Source organism: Natrix helvetica (assembly GCF_964273705.1).
Source record: "Natrix helvetica genome assembly, chromosome: 12".
In the NCBI taxonomy this organism is placed as follows: domain Eukaryota; kingdom Metazoa; phylum Chordata; class Lepidosauria; order Squamata; family Natricidae; genus Natrix; species Natrix helvetica.
The window spans coordinates 6,815,828-6,831,444 of NC_138556.1; the positions used below are offsets into that span (position 1 = coordinate 6,815,828).

Genomic DNA, 15,617 nt, shown 5'->3' on the forward strand with positions numbered 1-15,617 from the left:
GCGACGGGTTGAGCTCCCATCCTTACCCGGCTTCTTGCCAACCTAGCACTTCAAAAGCATGCAAATGCGAGTAGATAAATAGGTACTACTTCAGTGGGGAAGGCTAACATCAGACTGTCTTTTCCCTTCCCTTCTAAAGACCAACGACTTACAGGATTAAACAAGACTTCTATTTCCAAATGGACCATGCCTTTCGATGGAAGTTCCAGATCTTTATTCTTCAACACGTAGCAACTTTGCTGTCCGTTTTTAATCTGTAAGTAACAAATAAAGAAAAGCGTCAAAAATAAGCTCAATAAAGCTGCTATTTATATCACCTTTTGCACAACTTAAAAAAGTGCAGACAAGATCAACAAGGATTAAGGGACTGGAGACTAAAACATATGCAGTAACTGGGTATGTCTAGTTGAATGAAAAGAAGGACTAAGGGAGACATGATAGCAGTCTTCCAATATCTCAGGGGTTGCTACAAAGGAGAGGGAGTCAAATTATTCTCCAAAGCACCTAAAGGCAGACAGGAAACAATGGATGGAAACTAATCAAGGAGAGAAGCAACCTAAAAATAAGGAAGAATTCTCTGACAGTGAGGATGATTAATCAGTGGAACAACTTGTCTTCAGAAGTTGTGGGGGCTCTATCACTGGAGGGTTTTAAGAAAAGACTGGATAGCGATTTCTCTTGGAATGATATTTATGGGGCCTTCTTTCTAGCAGATTCCTCCAAGATTCCTTCTAGCAGTATAGTATAGTATAGTATAGTATAGTATAGTATAGTATAGTATAGTATAGTATAGTATAGTACAGTACAGTACATTACAGTACTTTAGGTAGTATGTAGTATGTAGTATATAGTATAGTATGTAGTATATAGTGTACAGTGTATAGTGTATAGAGTATTTGTAGGTTGACTCAACCTTCCATCCTTCCAAGGTGGGCCAAATGAGGACCCAGATTGTTGGGGGCAAGAGGCTGACTCTGTGAACCGCTTAGAGAGGGCTGTAAAGCACTGTAAAGCGGTATATAAGTCTAAATACTATTGCTATGCTATTGCTATTAGTATTAGTATCGTATTAGGAGGAGGAGGAGCTTCCGGAGGGAATGGAGGTTTACCTCTGAGCTCCGTTCACGCGGAGCTCTCTTTCGGGCTGGGGATGCTGCCGACCCTCTTTTTCATCCCGAGGGTCGGAACTCCTGTTGGCTGACCACCCTGCCTTCTGCCTGGGACCCGAATTGGCCCGTTTGGTTGCCTGGTTGCCCGGGCAGGAGCGAGGGAGATGGCGCACCAGCTGGTGCGGGGCGGAGCGGAGCGGAGCGGAGAAGCGGCAAGGCCTTGAATGGGGGGGCGGAGGAGGCCGGAGAACGATTGGAAGGCGGCGCCGATCAGAATCAGGATCCAAGGAGCCGGGACGGGATGGCAGCGACTCAGGGAGAGCCAAGGGAGAGTCGAGAGTCGTGGGAGAGCTGAGCGGAGAGCCGAGCCGAGCCGAGAGCCGAGCGGTCCGAATTGCGCCGGTCGTGGCGAACTCAGACCGGCGGGAGGGCCGCGGAGAGGAGAATAAGGCCCGGATGGTGCCCGAGGCGCCGGAGGGAAGAAGGAAAATGGAGCGAGGCCTGAGGCGCCAGAAGGAGTGGAAAAAAATCAGAAGGTAGGCCACAGGCAGGCCGTGGGGAGGTCGGAACGCTTCTCCAGGCCCAAAAACGGCCGAGGGTTGTTGGACAGATCGAGGACTATCAATGATTGGCGCTGAAGGCAGGCCACGGAGACAGAGGCGCTGGAGCACAGGCCATGGACTTAGTGGTACATCAGAGGCCTGTGCGGAGGGCTGCCCTGTACCCCCCCCCGTGCGATTACAACCCCCCTCATTCATCTAGGGCTACCTATTTCTACCACCCACTGCGGCCTTCGTCTCAGTTCCAGCCCAAGCTTCCATATTCACCAGCTGGTTATTATTATTATTATTAACCCATCATTTTCATCTACGATGTGGACTATGTGGACTATTTCCATCTGCCTATCTCTACCAGGACTATTTCATCCGTTTCATCTGGATGTATGTGGTTTTGGCTAACTTACATTAACATCGACAGCACCCACTTGATGAGCGCTGGCCCTTTATTATGCTTTACTCGAGAGTAGACCTGCTGCTACTGCGAGAGTCCCCCCTCTCGCAGCTATGGCCTCCAGCCCTTTCAAGGGCCCACCTCGAGGACGGGTTTGTTAACCCAGAGAGGTGGAGGAAGCGTGCTTTAAGGGGTTTTTTAGTTAATTGTTTTTTAAAATTTATAAAGGGTTTTAAGGGTGGGGGGGGGAAGGACCAGATCAGGAGTGATAGTAGAGCCAGGCAATTAGGTGTGGTCGAAAGAGGAAGGAATGGAGCGGGTGAGGAAAGGGAGGATAACATTCCATTACAGGGCTCTTTGATACCAACGGTCGTGGGGAGGGGCAGGTGCGAGGACACATTAAGAACGCGCAGTCGGTTGGGAGACCGGGGTTTTTGGTCATTCCCGGTCGTTTGTACCAACCCCTGCATACTAGGTGGTCAGGTTCCACAGGCCCAAGGCCTGAGACTGCTGTTATGCAACGCGAGGTCCGTTGTTAATAAGGCCCCCCTCATTCATGATCTTATCTTGGAGGGGGAGCCGGACCTCGCAGGAATAACCGAGACCTGGTTGGGCTCCGAGGGAGGTTTACCCCTCGTTGAATTGTGCCCACCAGGTTATCGAGCATTTCATCAGCCTCGGGCCCAGGGGAGGGGCGGCGGGGTAGCAGTGATTATTCGGGAAGACCTTGAGCCGAGAGAGTTCACCGTGCCACAGACATCCGGGTGTGAGTCCCTTGTTGTGAGATGGGGCCCAGGGAGGCAGTTGGGCCTGCTGATAGTATACCTGGCTCCTCGCTATACATCAGCGGCCCTGCCTGAACTCCTTGAGCTGATCTCATCGGTGGCGATTGAGACCCCCAACCTTATAGTGATGGGGGATTTCAATCTGCCGTCGATGGGAGAAGCGTCTGAGGGGGTTCGGGAGTTCATGGCCTCCATGACAGCCATGGACCTGACCCAGTTAATTCAGGGCCCTACTCACGAGGGAGGCCACACGCTGGACCTTGTTTTTGTCTCAGGCCGGTGGATGAGTGATCAGGGAATAGGGGACTTAGCCATTACTCCCCTGTCATGGTCGGATCACTATCTTCTCCGGCTGGACTTCCCTGGTGCTACCCCACACCGCGAGGAGGCGGAACCGGAAGGTATTAGATGGTTCCGCCCCAAGCGCCTGTTGGAACCAGATAGGTTCCAGACGGAGCTTGGGCCACCTCCTGTGGATTTGACCCGCCCCCGAGTGGAGGACCTGGTAGACGCATGGAATAGTGCGACTACCGGGGCCCTGGACCGGGTGGCGCCTTTGCGGCCTCTCCTGCGGCGACGAACCACCCTGGCTCCCTGGTTTACCGAGGAGCTAAGGGTGATGAAACGCCAAAGGAGACGCCTAGAGAGTCGTTGGAGATCCTCTCGTTCCGAATTTGACCGAGCACAGGCACGAGCCTACTTGAGGACGTACCTTGTGGCATTAAGAGCGGCCAAACGTCAACATTGCGCCGCCCTTATTGCGTCTGCAGATAACCGCCCTGCCGCCTTGTTTCGGGTGACTCGTTCCCTCTTGTTTGAGAGGCCGCGGGAAGCCCCTTTACAGGGTAGAGCAGAGGAGTTTGGGAAATATCTACATGACAAAGTCACTCAAATCCGGATGGGATGGACCCCCTTCAGTGGTTCAGTAGAGACGCCCGTGGCGAGTCTTGAGGGTCCGCTTTGGGAGGAGTTTGATTCGGTTGCCATCGAGGATTTGGACAGGTTGCGTGGACGTCTGCGACCCACCACATGTTTATTGGACCCGTGTCCCTCCTGGCTTGTACTGGCATCCTGGGAGGTTACACGTGACTGGCTCCTGGTCCTAGTGAACACTTCGTTGGGTGAGGGGTCTCTACCAGCCGCCTTGAAAGAGGCGATGGTGAGACCCCTGCTCAAGAAGTCTTCCCTGGACCCGACGGACCTAGTCAATTACCGTCCAGTCTCCAACCTTCCTTTTTTAGCGAAGGTTGTAGAGAGTGTGGTGGCACAGCAGTTCCCACGCCACCTGGAGGAAAATGATTATCTAGACCCGCGCCAGTCCGGCTTCCGACCCGGGCACAGCACGGAGACGGCCTTGGTCGCATTGGTGGATGATCTCTGGCGGGCCAGAGATAGGGGTTGTTCCTCTATCCTGGTCCTATTAGACCTCTCGGCGGCTTTCGATACCATCGACCATGGTATCCTGTTGCACCGGCTGGAGGGGTTGGGAGTCAGGGGCACCGTGTTACGGTGGTTTGGCTCCTACCTCACTGACCGGACGCAACGTGTGTTGGCAGGGGAGCAGAGATCGACCCGGAGGCCTCTCACATGTGGAGTGCCACAGGGTTCGGTACTCTCGCCTCTCCTGTTCAACACATACATGAAACCGCTGGGCGAGATCATCCGTGGTTTTGGGGTGGGATATCATCTGTATGCTGATGACACTCAGCTATACATCTCCACCCCAAACCACCCCAATGAGGCCATCGAAGTGATGTCCCGGTGTTTGGAGGCCGTACGGATCTGGATGGATGGCAACCGACTGAAACTCAACCCTTCCAAGACGGAGTGGCTGTGGCTTCCGGCGCCCCGGTTCAACCAGGTGTTTCCATCTCTGGCCATTGGGGGCGTGCAACTAGCCCCTATGGAACAGGTGCGCAATTTGGGCGTCCTCCTGGATGCCCGGCTGTCCATGGATGACCATGTAACAGCCGTGGCAAGGGGGGCGTTCCATCAGGTTCGCCTGATGCGCCAATTGCGCCCCTTATTGGACCGGGATGCCCTACGCACAGTCACCCATGCGCTGGTGACGTCTCGCCTGGACTACTGCAATGCTCTCTACATGGGGCTTCCTTTGAGATGCACTCGGAGACTACAGTTGGTCCAGAACGCGGCCGCGCGGGTGATCATGGGGAGGACTAGATTCTCCCCTGTAACACCTCTCCTGCGCGAGCTGCACTGGCTTCCTGTGGTCTTCCGAGTGCGTTTCAAGGTCTTGATTATGATCTTTAAAGCGCTCCATGGCACAGGGCCTAGTTACATGCAGGATCGCATCCTGCCCCACACATCCCTACGACCAATCCGCTCTCACAGAGAGGGACTTCTCCGGGTGCCGACCGCCAAACAGTGTCGGGGGGCGACACCCAGGAGCAGAGCCTTCTCTGTGATGGGCCCAGCCCTGTGGAATGACCTCCCCCGGGACATCAGGATTACTTCCGATCTCCGCTCCTTCCGTGTACAACTGAAAACCCACCTCTTCCAACTATCTGGCCTGGCTCAACCGTAATTTTCTCGTACTCCTCCTGACTGTCTGTTTTTTAACATTTTGAATTTGGATTGTACATGGGGTTTTGTAATTAGGGTATTTTAATGGTTTTTAATTGTCTATGTATTGTATCTGTTAACCTCCTCCGAACATGTGTGTCTTTGTACTTATGTATGTCATGGATTTATGTAAATGTTATATGTTTTTTACTCCATTGTACGCCGCCCCGAGTCCTTTTCGGAAAGGGAGCGGCTAATAAATTTATAAACCCTATAATTCTAGTCTAGTCTATTCTCAAGTCAAGCTTGTTTTCAACAAGCAATGCGATTCACTTAACAACTGTGGCAAGAAAGGTCATAAAAGTGGGGCAAAATTCACTGAACAAATGTTTCACTTAACAAATGCCACAGAAATTTCGGGCTCAGTTTTGGTCGCAAGTTGAGGACAACTGCAATCCTCAAAGCACAACGGCTACCCCAAATCCAGGAACCTTCAATTCTACCCTCCCTCCATGATTATTCCCAAGTATGCTGAATCTACGAAATCAAAACTGGAAAAAATATTCACACCTACTCAGAGAGACAAAATAAATACACATGACCAAAATAAATGGATTCCTATCAATAGTTTGGTGGAGCCTGGAATATAAAATGTATTTCCAAGATTCTAATTTGTTTGTTGCCTTCTGTTGTGCTAAATGGGAGGTAAAAAAAAAAACCATCTCAAACCATTTGGCTCATCAGGAAAGGGGGCTTTGGCTTTTAAAAAAAATACGGGAGGAAAATATACATTATACATGGTACAATAAGGATTGATTACACATTTGGTTTCTGCTCTGTCACCCTCCCTCCTCAACTCCAGGCCCTGCTTTTAAGATGGGAAATAACTGGATTCAAAATAATGTAATATGAAAGCTGTCACGGAAGGCCGGGGGTGGGCGGGATTCGTCTTTGGCAGAACAAAATATCCAAAGATGATTATGAAATTGCAGCCGCATTTTAAGATGCTTTCGCAAAAGCCTCGTTAAGATTTAAGGAAAGAGTTTGTTAAGTTCAACAGCACACGGAACAGTCATGAAGACCTGAGTTTATACGGTTTCATGACAGGTAAAAGACTACGTGGTTAATTCAGTTCATTCACAAAGAGGAGATGTTTGTTTGCTTGTTTGTTTGTTTGTTTGCTCATTCATTCATTCATTCATTCATTCATTCATTCATTCATTCATTCATTCATTCATTCAGTTTCTATAGCCAGTCATCTCAGTCCATGACTCTCGACAACTTGCAATTCAAATTGCCTGTCTGCCTATCTCTATCTATTTATCTATCATCTATCTATCTATCTATCATCTATCTATCTATCTATCTATCTATCTATCTATCTATCTATCTATCTATCTATCATCTATCTATCATCTATCTATCTATCTATCTATCTATCTATCTATCTATCTATCATCTATCATCTATCTATCTATCTATCTATCATCTATCTATCTATCTATCTATCTATCTATCTATCTATCTATCTATCTATCATCTATCTATCATTTTATCTACCTACCTTATTTATCTATCTATCTATCTATCTATCTATCTATCTATCTATCTATCTATCTATATCCCTACCTACCTACTTACCTACCTATCATCTATCTATCTATCTATCTATCTATCTATCTATCTATCTATCTATCTATCATTTTATCTACCTACCTTATTTATCTATCTATCATCTATCTATCTATCTATCTATCTATCTATCTATCTATCTATCTATCTATCTATATCCCTACCTCCCTACCATCTATCTATCTATCTATCTATCTATCTATCTATCTATCTATCTATCTATCTATCTATCTATCTATCTATATCCCTACCTACCTACCTATCATCTATTTATCTATCTATCATCTATCTATCATCTATCTATCTATCTATCTATCTATCTATCTATCTATCTATCATCTATCTATCTATCTATCTATCTATCTATCTATCTATCTATCTGTCTATCTATCTATATCTCTACCTACCTACCTACCTACCTATACATATTCTGTCTCTCTCTCCCTCCCTCCCTCCCTTTCTCTCTCTCTCTGTCCGTCTCTCTCTCTCATCTACCTACCTATGCATTGTCTTGTCTTGTCTGTCTGTCTGTCTGTTTGTCTACCCAGCCACCTATATATATTCTGTCTCTCTGTCTCTCCCTCCCTCCCTCCCTTTCTCTCTCTCTCTGTCCGTCTCTCTCTCATCTACCTACCTATGCATTGTCTTGTCTGTGCAATAATAATAATTTGCAACAGAAAAAGTCTTTTGAAGTCTTTCGCACCAGCAAACACCCAGTCCATGTTGGGCTTTTAACATAATACCAGGCTGAACTGTGCTTTTTCTCCCTTCAAGAAACGTAGACTTCTCTCTCTCTCCCTCCCTCTTCCCCCCTCTCTCAAAAGGAGTCAATTAGAAAGAGGGGGGGCTAACCTCCCACTGCTTCCACTTTCTTTTCTGTTCAACGATTATATGACCGGACACCTTTGCATCATTAGCTGACCAATAGCGAGGCGGAGAGTCATTGCAAATCAAATAAGATGGCAACTTCCACATTAGAGCAGAGCGGCAGATTATAAATCAAATAAATAAGAGGATGCACAATCGGTCACTGTTGCGAACTAAGAAATTAAAAAAGAAAAAAAAGCCATTGGTGTAATTTAATCGTTCTTTCAGGCTTTATTCAATTTAGAGAACAGGTTTCAGAGAAGCATCTTCCAGAAATGTGCTTAGAATACTGCATCCAGTTTTGGTCACTACACTATAAAAAAGATGTTGAGATTCTAGAAAGAGCACAGAGAAGAGCAACCAAGATGATCAGGGGACTGGAGGCTAAAACATACGATGAACGGTTGCAGAAACTGGACATGGCTAATCTAATGAAGAGAAGGACCAGGGGAGACATGATAGCAATCTTTCAATATGTGGGGGGCTGCCACAGAGAGGAGGGGGTCAGGCTATTTTCCCAAGCACCTAAAGGCCAGACAAGGAATACTGGATGGAAACTGAACAAGGAGAGATTCCACCTGGAAATAAGGAGAAAAAAATTAACAGTGAGAACAATCAACCCATGGAACAGAAGTTGCCTTCAGAAATTGTGGAAGCTTCACCACTGGAGGCTTTCTGGAGCCTGCCTACCAGCGTGCCTACCGTCCCTGTCTTACTGTCCCTGTTTATCTGTATTTACTTCCTTTGTTCCTGTCTATGTTCATACCTACACTTGTTATCGTGTACATGTTTGACAAACAACCAAATAAATAAATGAAATTCTTCATGTGAAGACTTGCAAACTGAATGTGTAAATGAAGATTCGATCATCCAGGCCAACAGTTATCTAAAAAGGTTAAATCGTGGCAACTGGACCAAAGTTTATTCCAAAATTGTATCCTCTAAAGAGCCCTGCAGAATATCAGGCTTCAGGCCAGACTTTGCCCCAGCTTAATGGATAGATTTGCTCAGCCATTTGTACGAAACCTGCCAGGTGAAATGGATGTGTGGGAATTCAGCACTACTAAGGAGGGCCAGTGCTACCTCTATTAAGCATCAACCCTTCTTGACCGCTGGAGAATTTTAATGAAACGGGAAAACATTGGAAGTTCTGATACTAAACAGGGGCACTAAGAGCTCTTAGAGGGGAATGGCAAAGCTTCGGTTGCTCTTGTCTGCAAGAAAAACGAGTTGGCAATTCTTCTCCCTTTTTACACACACACACACACAAACACACACACACACAAACACACACACACACCAACTCCCACAAGCATTTTATTTACAGAAGCACATCTGGCTTCAATGCAGATGCAGGCTCCGTGGTTGAAGGCATGGCACACAATGGTTCCAGCACAACTCAAGATTTGCCACCGCCCGTTAACAGCTGCAAGGAATCATTCTCCTATCTGAGCAGGAATTCATCATGGGGCCAACCCAGGAAATTGCTGTCCAAATGTTGTGTACAAGTTCTCTACCACGTTCTGGTGCTGTTTCCCGCCCCCTGACTGCCTTCTGTGAATTATCAGCCACTTAAGGAAATCCTTATGATGGTCCATGTAGATCATCACAGAAGAGTCAGCCGATTCTTGAATTTTTACAAACTACTTCCTTCAACAAACTACTTTCCTTTAAGCAAAACAGAAGGGGGTAGAGAAAGAGGAGATAAATGTAACTTGCCCTTGAGAAAGAACGCAACAATTAGCATTCAGTTAGCAGATTCAATGGGGATTCCGGGATTTGTGAAGTAGTTGTTAGGGATGTAACCCTAGGCTTGGCTTGGCAATGTATATAAGCTATGATTGTTACAAATGTTACTGTTACTTTAAATGCTTAACAGATGTAATTGGCTTGTTACCTCAAGCAGCCATAAGAGGGAGCCAGAATGGTTGTTAGATCTCTCTCTCTGTTTGTTAGAAGCTGGTCGGTGTACAGTGAGGTATTGTGGTTTGCTACTGTTAGCTATATTTTGTGTGCTAGACTGACTATTTTGATAACTGAATTACTGAACCGTGTATGACTGTTAACCGAACTCTGAATACTTCTATATTTCTACATAGTAAACTACTATATTTTTATACTATTCAGTGCCTCTGTATGCTGGTTTGTGCGTGTTATTCCATATCACTCTCATTACGCTTCTCTGCATACTCGCTCTTCTAACGGGGAGCTTAATTACTTAACAGTAGTTCTAGGCTTACCAGTTTAGAAAAAAACTTTATTCAGTGGTGCTCTGTCACAGCAAATCCTAAATAAATTTCTACTTGCTAGGGACAATGTAGGTTTGCAGTTTGGGTTAAGTTTACTGGGCCAAAGGGATACAAGAAAGTAAAGCCCAGACCCTCATTTTTTGAAGAAGAAAAAATGTCATCGAACTGACAATGTTCAACCTTCTCTTTTAGTCTAGTAATCACTGCTATGGTAGCATAATCTCTTCTCAAACTTTCCTTCCTTTCTTCCTTTCCTTTCTTCCTTCCTTCCTCATTTACTCACTTCTTTCTTTCTTTCTCTTACCTTTCCCTTCCTTCATTTTTCTTTTTTCTTTCCTCTTTCTTTCTCTCTCTTTCTTTCTCCCTCCCTCCCCTCCCTCCTCCCTTCCGTCCTGTCATGCTCATAAGTGATACAAAGGTCTATCATATAATGATGCGGTTATATCATTTCTACATTGCATCTAGCCAACCTGATCTAGTTACGTATGGACACTTTAAAAAAACAACGAAGTCCATTCAGAGTGAGGACCATGCTTCTTAACACACTGACACGGTCATTAGATTAAATATATAGTGGATAAAGTGTAAGATTCACCAAAAAAAAAAATGCAAGTCACTTTTGGTGCCTTTATTTATTAAACTCCTAGCTGATAACCCTGCGTTGCCTGGGTATTTATTTATCAATCCTGTATTAGACAGGAAAAGCCCTGATTTTTAAATTAGTGACAATTAAATTAGTTCCAAATGTTTTCCCTGTGCCTCCAGAAGCATGAAGAAAAGTGATACCAACTTTATTTCTAATGTTGGATTTTCCCCCTTACCAGAGGGAGCCCCCTTGTGGAGTACTGTGAAGCCGTTACCATGGCAACTTCACTGCGCTGTACAGTAGAAGCCATTTTACGGCAGTACGGTAGAAGCCATTGTAAGGCACAACACGCAGTATCTTAGCAGAACACACACTCCGAGGGGGGTTAGGAGTGTCTTATTCCCACGGTATTGTTTCCACGTAATCTGTGTATCAAATTTGGTTGAAATTGCTTGAGGAGTTCCAGTGTTATGCTGGAACATAGACACACACAGCCATTTTTATAGATAGATAGATGATGATAGATAGATAGATAGATAGATAGATAGATAGATAGATAGATAGATCTCCAACATAAAGAAAAATACCAAAGCAGATAATCATCCTTGCTCTCTATAGTCCAAAAGAAAATTCGGAAAGTTCCATCCCTTCTTTTCATAAACCACGTTTTCCCAGTCAAGCTCCAGGTGCAACAGAACAACAAACCCAGATATGATGGGACTGCTTTTAACCACATATGCTTTAAAAAAAAATCTACAGAACGCAGTCCTAAAACATCTGGATCTAAGCTGTCACTCTCTGCTCCATCTCTGTAACACAAGGAAGGCCTTTTTCCCCTCCTCTTGTTTCAACAACCATTTCAGCGCATTGTTCACTGGGGATGTGCAAAGCAAACCAATTCCAGATCGTTCTGCTGTCAGATTGGTTGAGTTTTGCACATTGCTATTCTTTGCTCCATTTGCTAGGACCGACCAAAGCACAAATAAAGGAAGATGAGAATTGGATCTAGTCTCAGGCAACCAGCTGGATGCCCTTGAAATATTAATTTATTTACTTATTGTATTTCAAACCCATCCAGTATCCAGATTTCTCAAAGCAGATTAGAAAGTGACTAGAATCATCAAAAGGTTTTGGAAACATCGGGGGGCGGGGGGGGGGGGATAAAAAGATTCAAACAACGGAGCCAATACAAAACAACCAATAGCACAAGAAGAACTATTCCAGTGTTAAATTTAAAAAAAAAAACCAGTCTGATCTTTTACCATTTATACACTAGTGTGATTGTCCTTCTATAATATTTGAGCATAGAACAGGAACTAAACATTAAGTTCAATTCAACTCGCAAATTGCCTAAGAAAGAGAGGAAAATTTTAGTTTCGTGCTAGAAAAAAAAGTTCACTTTATTGCTCATTTTAATCTTTCTTTTCCACTTACTGTGTTCTAATTCTCTGGTTTTGGTTTTAAAATTATGTTAGCCACTTGGAGTACTCCCTAGATGCAGAAATGCATCTATTAAGTAAGTAAAATAATGCAGATACTCCTTGTCTTGCAACCCCAATTTGTATCAGAATTTCAGTTGGTAAGCAACATGGTTCTTAAGAGAGACACATCAATTTTACAAACATTTTTTTTTTTGGTGCAGTCATTCAGCAAATCACACAATCGTGAAGTAAATCCAGCTTACCAACTGCCAAGCAACCAAATTTTGATCCCATGACTGGGTTGATACTACAATGGTTGCAAGTGGGAGGACAGCTTGTTATGTCGCTTTTTTCATCCTAACTTTGAATAATTGCAAAACGCATGGCTGTAAATCCAGCACTGCCTGAAATTAAATAAATGCCATCCAGAATTAAGCATTCGGGCCCTATTTCTTTAGACAGCTCTGAGTGGTTCATCAGACTGAAGGCATTCCTTGAGATAATCTAGCCTCAGTCTCTTTCAGGCTTTAGCAGAAAGATAGAATCAAGATCACTTGAATTATTAGTACCATGTTATAAAGCCTTAGTAAGACCACGCTTAGAATACTGCATGCAGGTTTGGTCACCGTATTATAAAAAAGATGTTGAGACCTGGAAAGAGTGCAGAAAAGAGCAACAAAGATGATTAAGGGGCTGGAGGCTAAAACATAAGAAGGACGGTTGCAAGAATTGGGTTTGTCTAGAGTGAAAAGAACGACAAGGGGTGGCACGATAGAAGTGTTTCAATATTTGAGAGGTTGCCACAAAGAAGAGGAGTCAACCTATTTTCCAAAGCATCAGAAGGCAAGACGAGAAGCATTGGATGAAAACTAATCAAGGAGAGAAGCAACCTAGAATTAATGAGAAACTTCTTAACAGGGAGACCTATTAACCAATGTAACGGCTTGCCTTCAGAAGTTTTGGTTGCTCCATCACTTTTAAGGAGAGGTTGGACAGGAATGTTATAGGGTTTCCTGCTTGAGCAGGGGGTTGGACAAGACCTCCGAGGTCCCTTACAACTCTGTTATTCTCTTCTTGTGTTAAACCAAGTTTTTTCGATTGAGCCAGAAATACATGGCAATATTATTTGTTCTTAACACATCAGCTATGCGAGAGAGAGCGAGAGAGAATTAATATTCTCCTTCACTTTCTCTGTATCCAGCCACATGGACGTCTCCCTCCCTCTCACAGCCCCGTTCGGGGAAATTGTGAGGGGCTCTTGACAAACGTCTATAAAATCAAGAGGAAAAGGGAGGAAATTGAGATCTAACATACCCCTGTCAAACTCAACACAGCCGGCTGCCTCTCACACAAGCCATTTGGCAAAGAGTAGCTCTCCAGGAGGCCAGCTGCTCATGCTGTTCCCGTCCAGCAGCATCAGGGATATGAGGATTTGGGGAGAAATTAACAGAGTCATCAAAAATTGAATAAAAGATGTTAAGGAGTTGTTCCTTCCCTGTAAACATCAAACGGTTCGGCGCACGGCGCGAGCTTTGATAACTGTTCCAAAAAAAGGGGGGGGGAGAAACATCAAGCAAACATTGGAGAGCTTGAGATACGAAAGAAGAGGATCAAAAAGGGAATTATATCTATATATGCTTTTTTATTTAAAAAAGAAGAAGAGATTAAACCAAGATATTTTGGGAAAGGATTGGGCAGCCTTGAAGAACAGATTCTGATTGGGCAGCCTTGAAGAACAGCATCCTGTGTTTATGGCTGAGGGGGGGGGGGGAAATTACCTCAGCAAGTTTTGGACGTATAAATGTATCTTCGGAGGCAGCTGTTTTTGACAATAGTGAGATTTGAGCAACATCTACCTGCTCGTCTCCAAAACGTTACCGTGGGCTATCTCCTAATTTTAAAAGTATGAGTTGCTCTTCCAAAGAAATTAGCCCAGCCTGCCTTTAAAAAAAGGTTTCAAAGGATAGTCGAAAGGAAAAGAAATGGAAAGCTGGGGGACAGGCAGCTAAAAATACAGATGTGCGAAGAGTAATAAGTTTGAAGTGGCTCACAGGTCAAAAAAAGGAGCGTTGCTGTGAAGCTGCACGATTTTCAGACTCCTTTGAAAGCAAACTCTCTGCAATTAAAACATAGAAAGTTTTAAAGCTAGGCTGAATACTATGAGATTCTGAGATGAGAAACTGTAACTTTCCTTCCGGCCACCTTGGGCAGCTGCTGATATGGTTTAATTAAAGAGGAGAGCTTCATAAAACTCCCTGCCGAAAGATGCTACAAGAGGGTGGGTTTTTTTTTGCTTTTTTTTAAAAAAAAAATCAGAAGTAGCCTGAATTAGAAAATGGAAGAAGAAATGCTTAACCCGGCTTTATCGGTGAGTCTTCAGACAGGTTCTTCGGTGTCCTGAGTCTGGAAGTCGAATCAGGGCAAGTGGGATTATTATTTTTGGTTGGTTTGAAACATTTTTGCTGCTTATCCAAGTAGCTTCTTAGAACACAGAATACAGAATAACAGAGCATGGAAGAGACCTTGTAGGTCATCTATTCTAGAACTAAGGGGAGAATTCTAGAACTAAGGCATTCTAGAATTCTAGAACTAAGGAAAATAGATGGCCTCCAAAGTCTCTTCCATATTCCGTTATTCTATATGTGTTCTAAGAAGCTAAGAGCTTCTTAGAACACATATGGAATATAGAATAACAGAGTATGGAAGGGATCTTGGAAGTCATCTATTCTAGAACTAAGGAGAAATTACTAGCTTCTTAGAACACGTATAGAATATAAAATATAGAATAATGGAGTTGGAAGGGATCTTGGAGGTCATCTAGAACTAAGGAGAAATTATTAGCTTCTTAGAACACATATAGAATATAAAATATAGAATAACAGATAATGGAAGAGACCTTGGAGGTCATCTAGAATTAAGAAGAAATTATTAGCTTCTTAGAACACATATGGAATACAGAAAACAGAGTATGGAAGGGACCTTGGAAGTTATCTATTCTAGAATTAAGGAGAAATTCTTAGCCTCTTAGAACACATATAGAATATAAAATATAGAATAACAGAGGATGGAAGGGACCTTGGAGGTCATCTAGAACTAAGGAGAAATACTTGGCTTCTTAGAACCCATTCAGAATATAGAATAATAGAGTTGGAAGGGACCTTGGAGATCATCTATTCTAAAACTAAGAAGACATTCTTAGCTTCTTAGAACACATATAATATATAGTATAACAGAGAATGGAAGGGAAATTGGAAATTGTCTAGAACTAAGGAGAAATCTCCTAACAGTGAAAACCATTAACCAGTGGAACAGCTTGCCTTTAGAAATTGTGGGTGCGGCATCACTGGATGTTTTTAAGAAGGGATTGGACAACCACTATTCCAGAATGCTATAGGGTCTTCTGCTTGAACAGGGGGCTTGACTAGAAGACCTCCGAAGTCCCTTCCAAGTCTGTTATTCTGCATTCTGTGTTCTTCACAAGGATAGTACTCTGG

At 44.2% G+C, this 15,617-nt stretch overlaps 1 protein-coding gene across 1 annotated transcript in view; it reads right to left on the minus strand.

Moving 5' to 3' along the window:
• MCTP2 (multiple C2 and transmembrane domain containing 2) overlaps positions 1–15,617 on the minus strand; it is a 155,896-nt gene that overhangs the window by 51,572 nt on the left and 88,707 nt on the right. Inside the window, 1 exon segment of the mRNA XM_081964588.1 lies at positions 153–254. Coding sequence (XP_081820714.1) covers positions 153–254 — 102 coding nt within the window.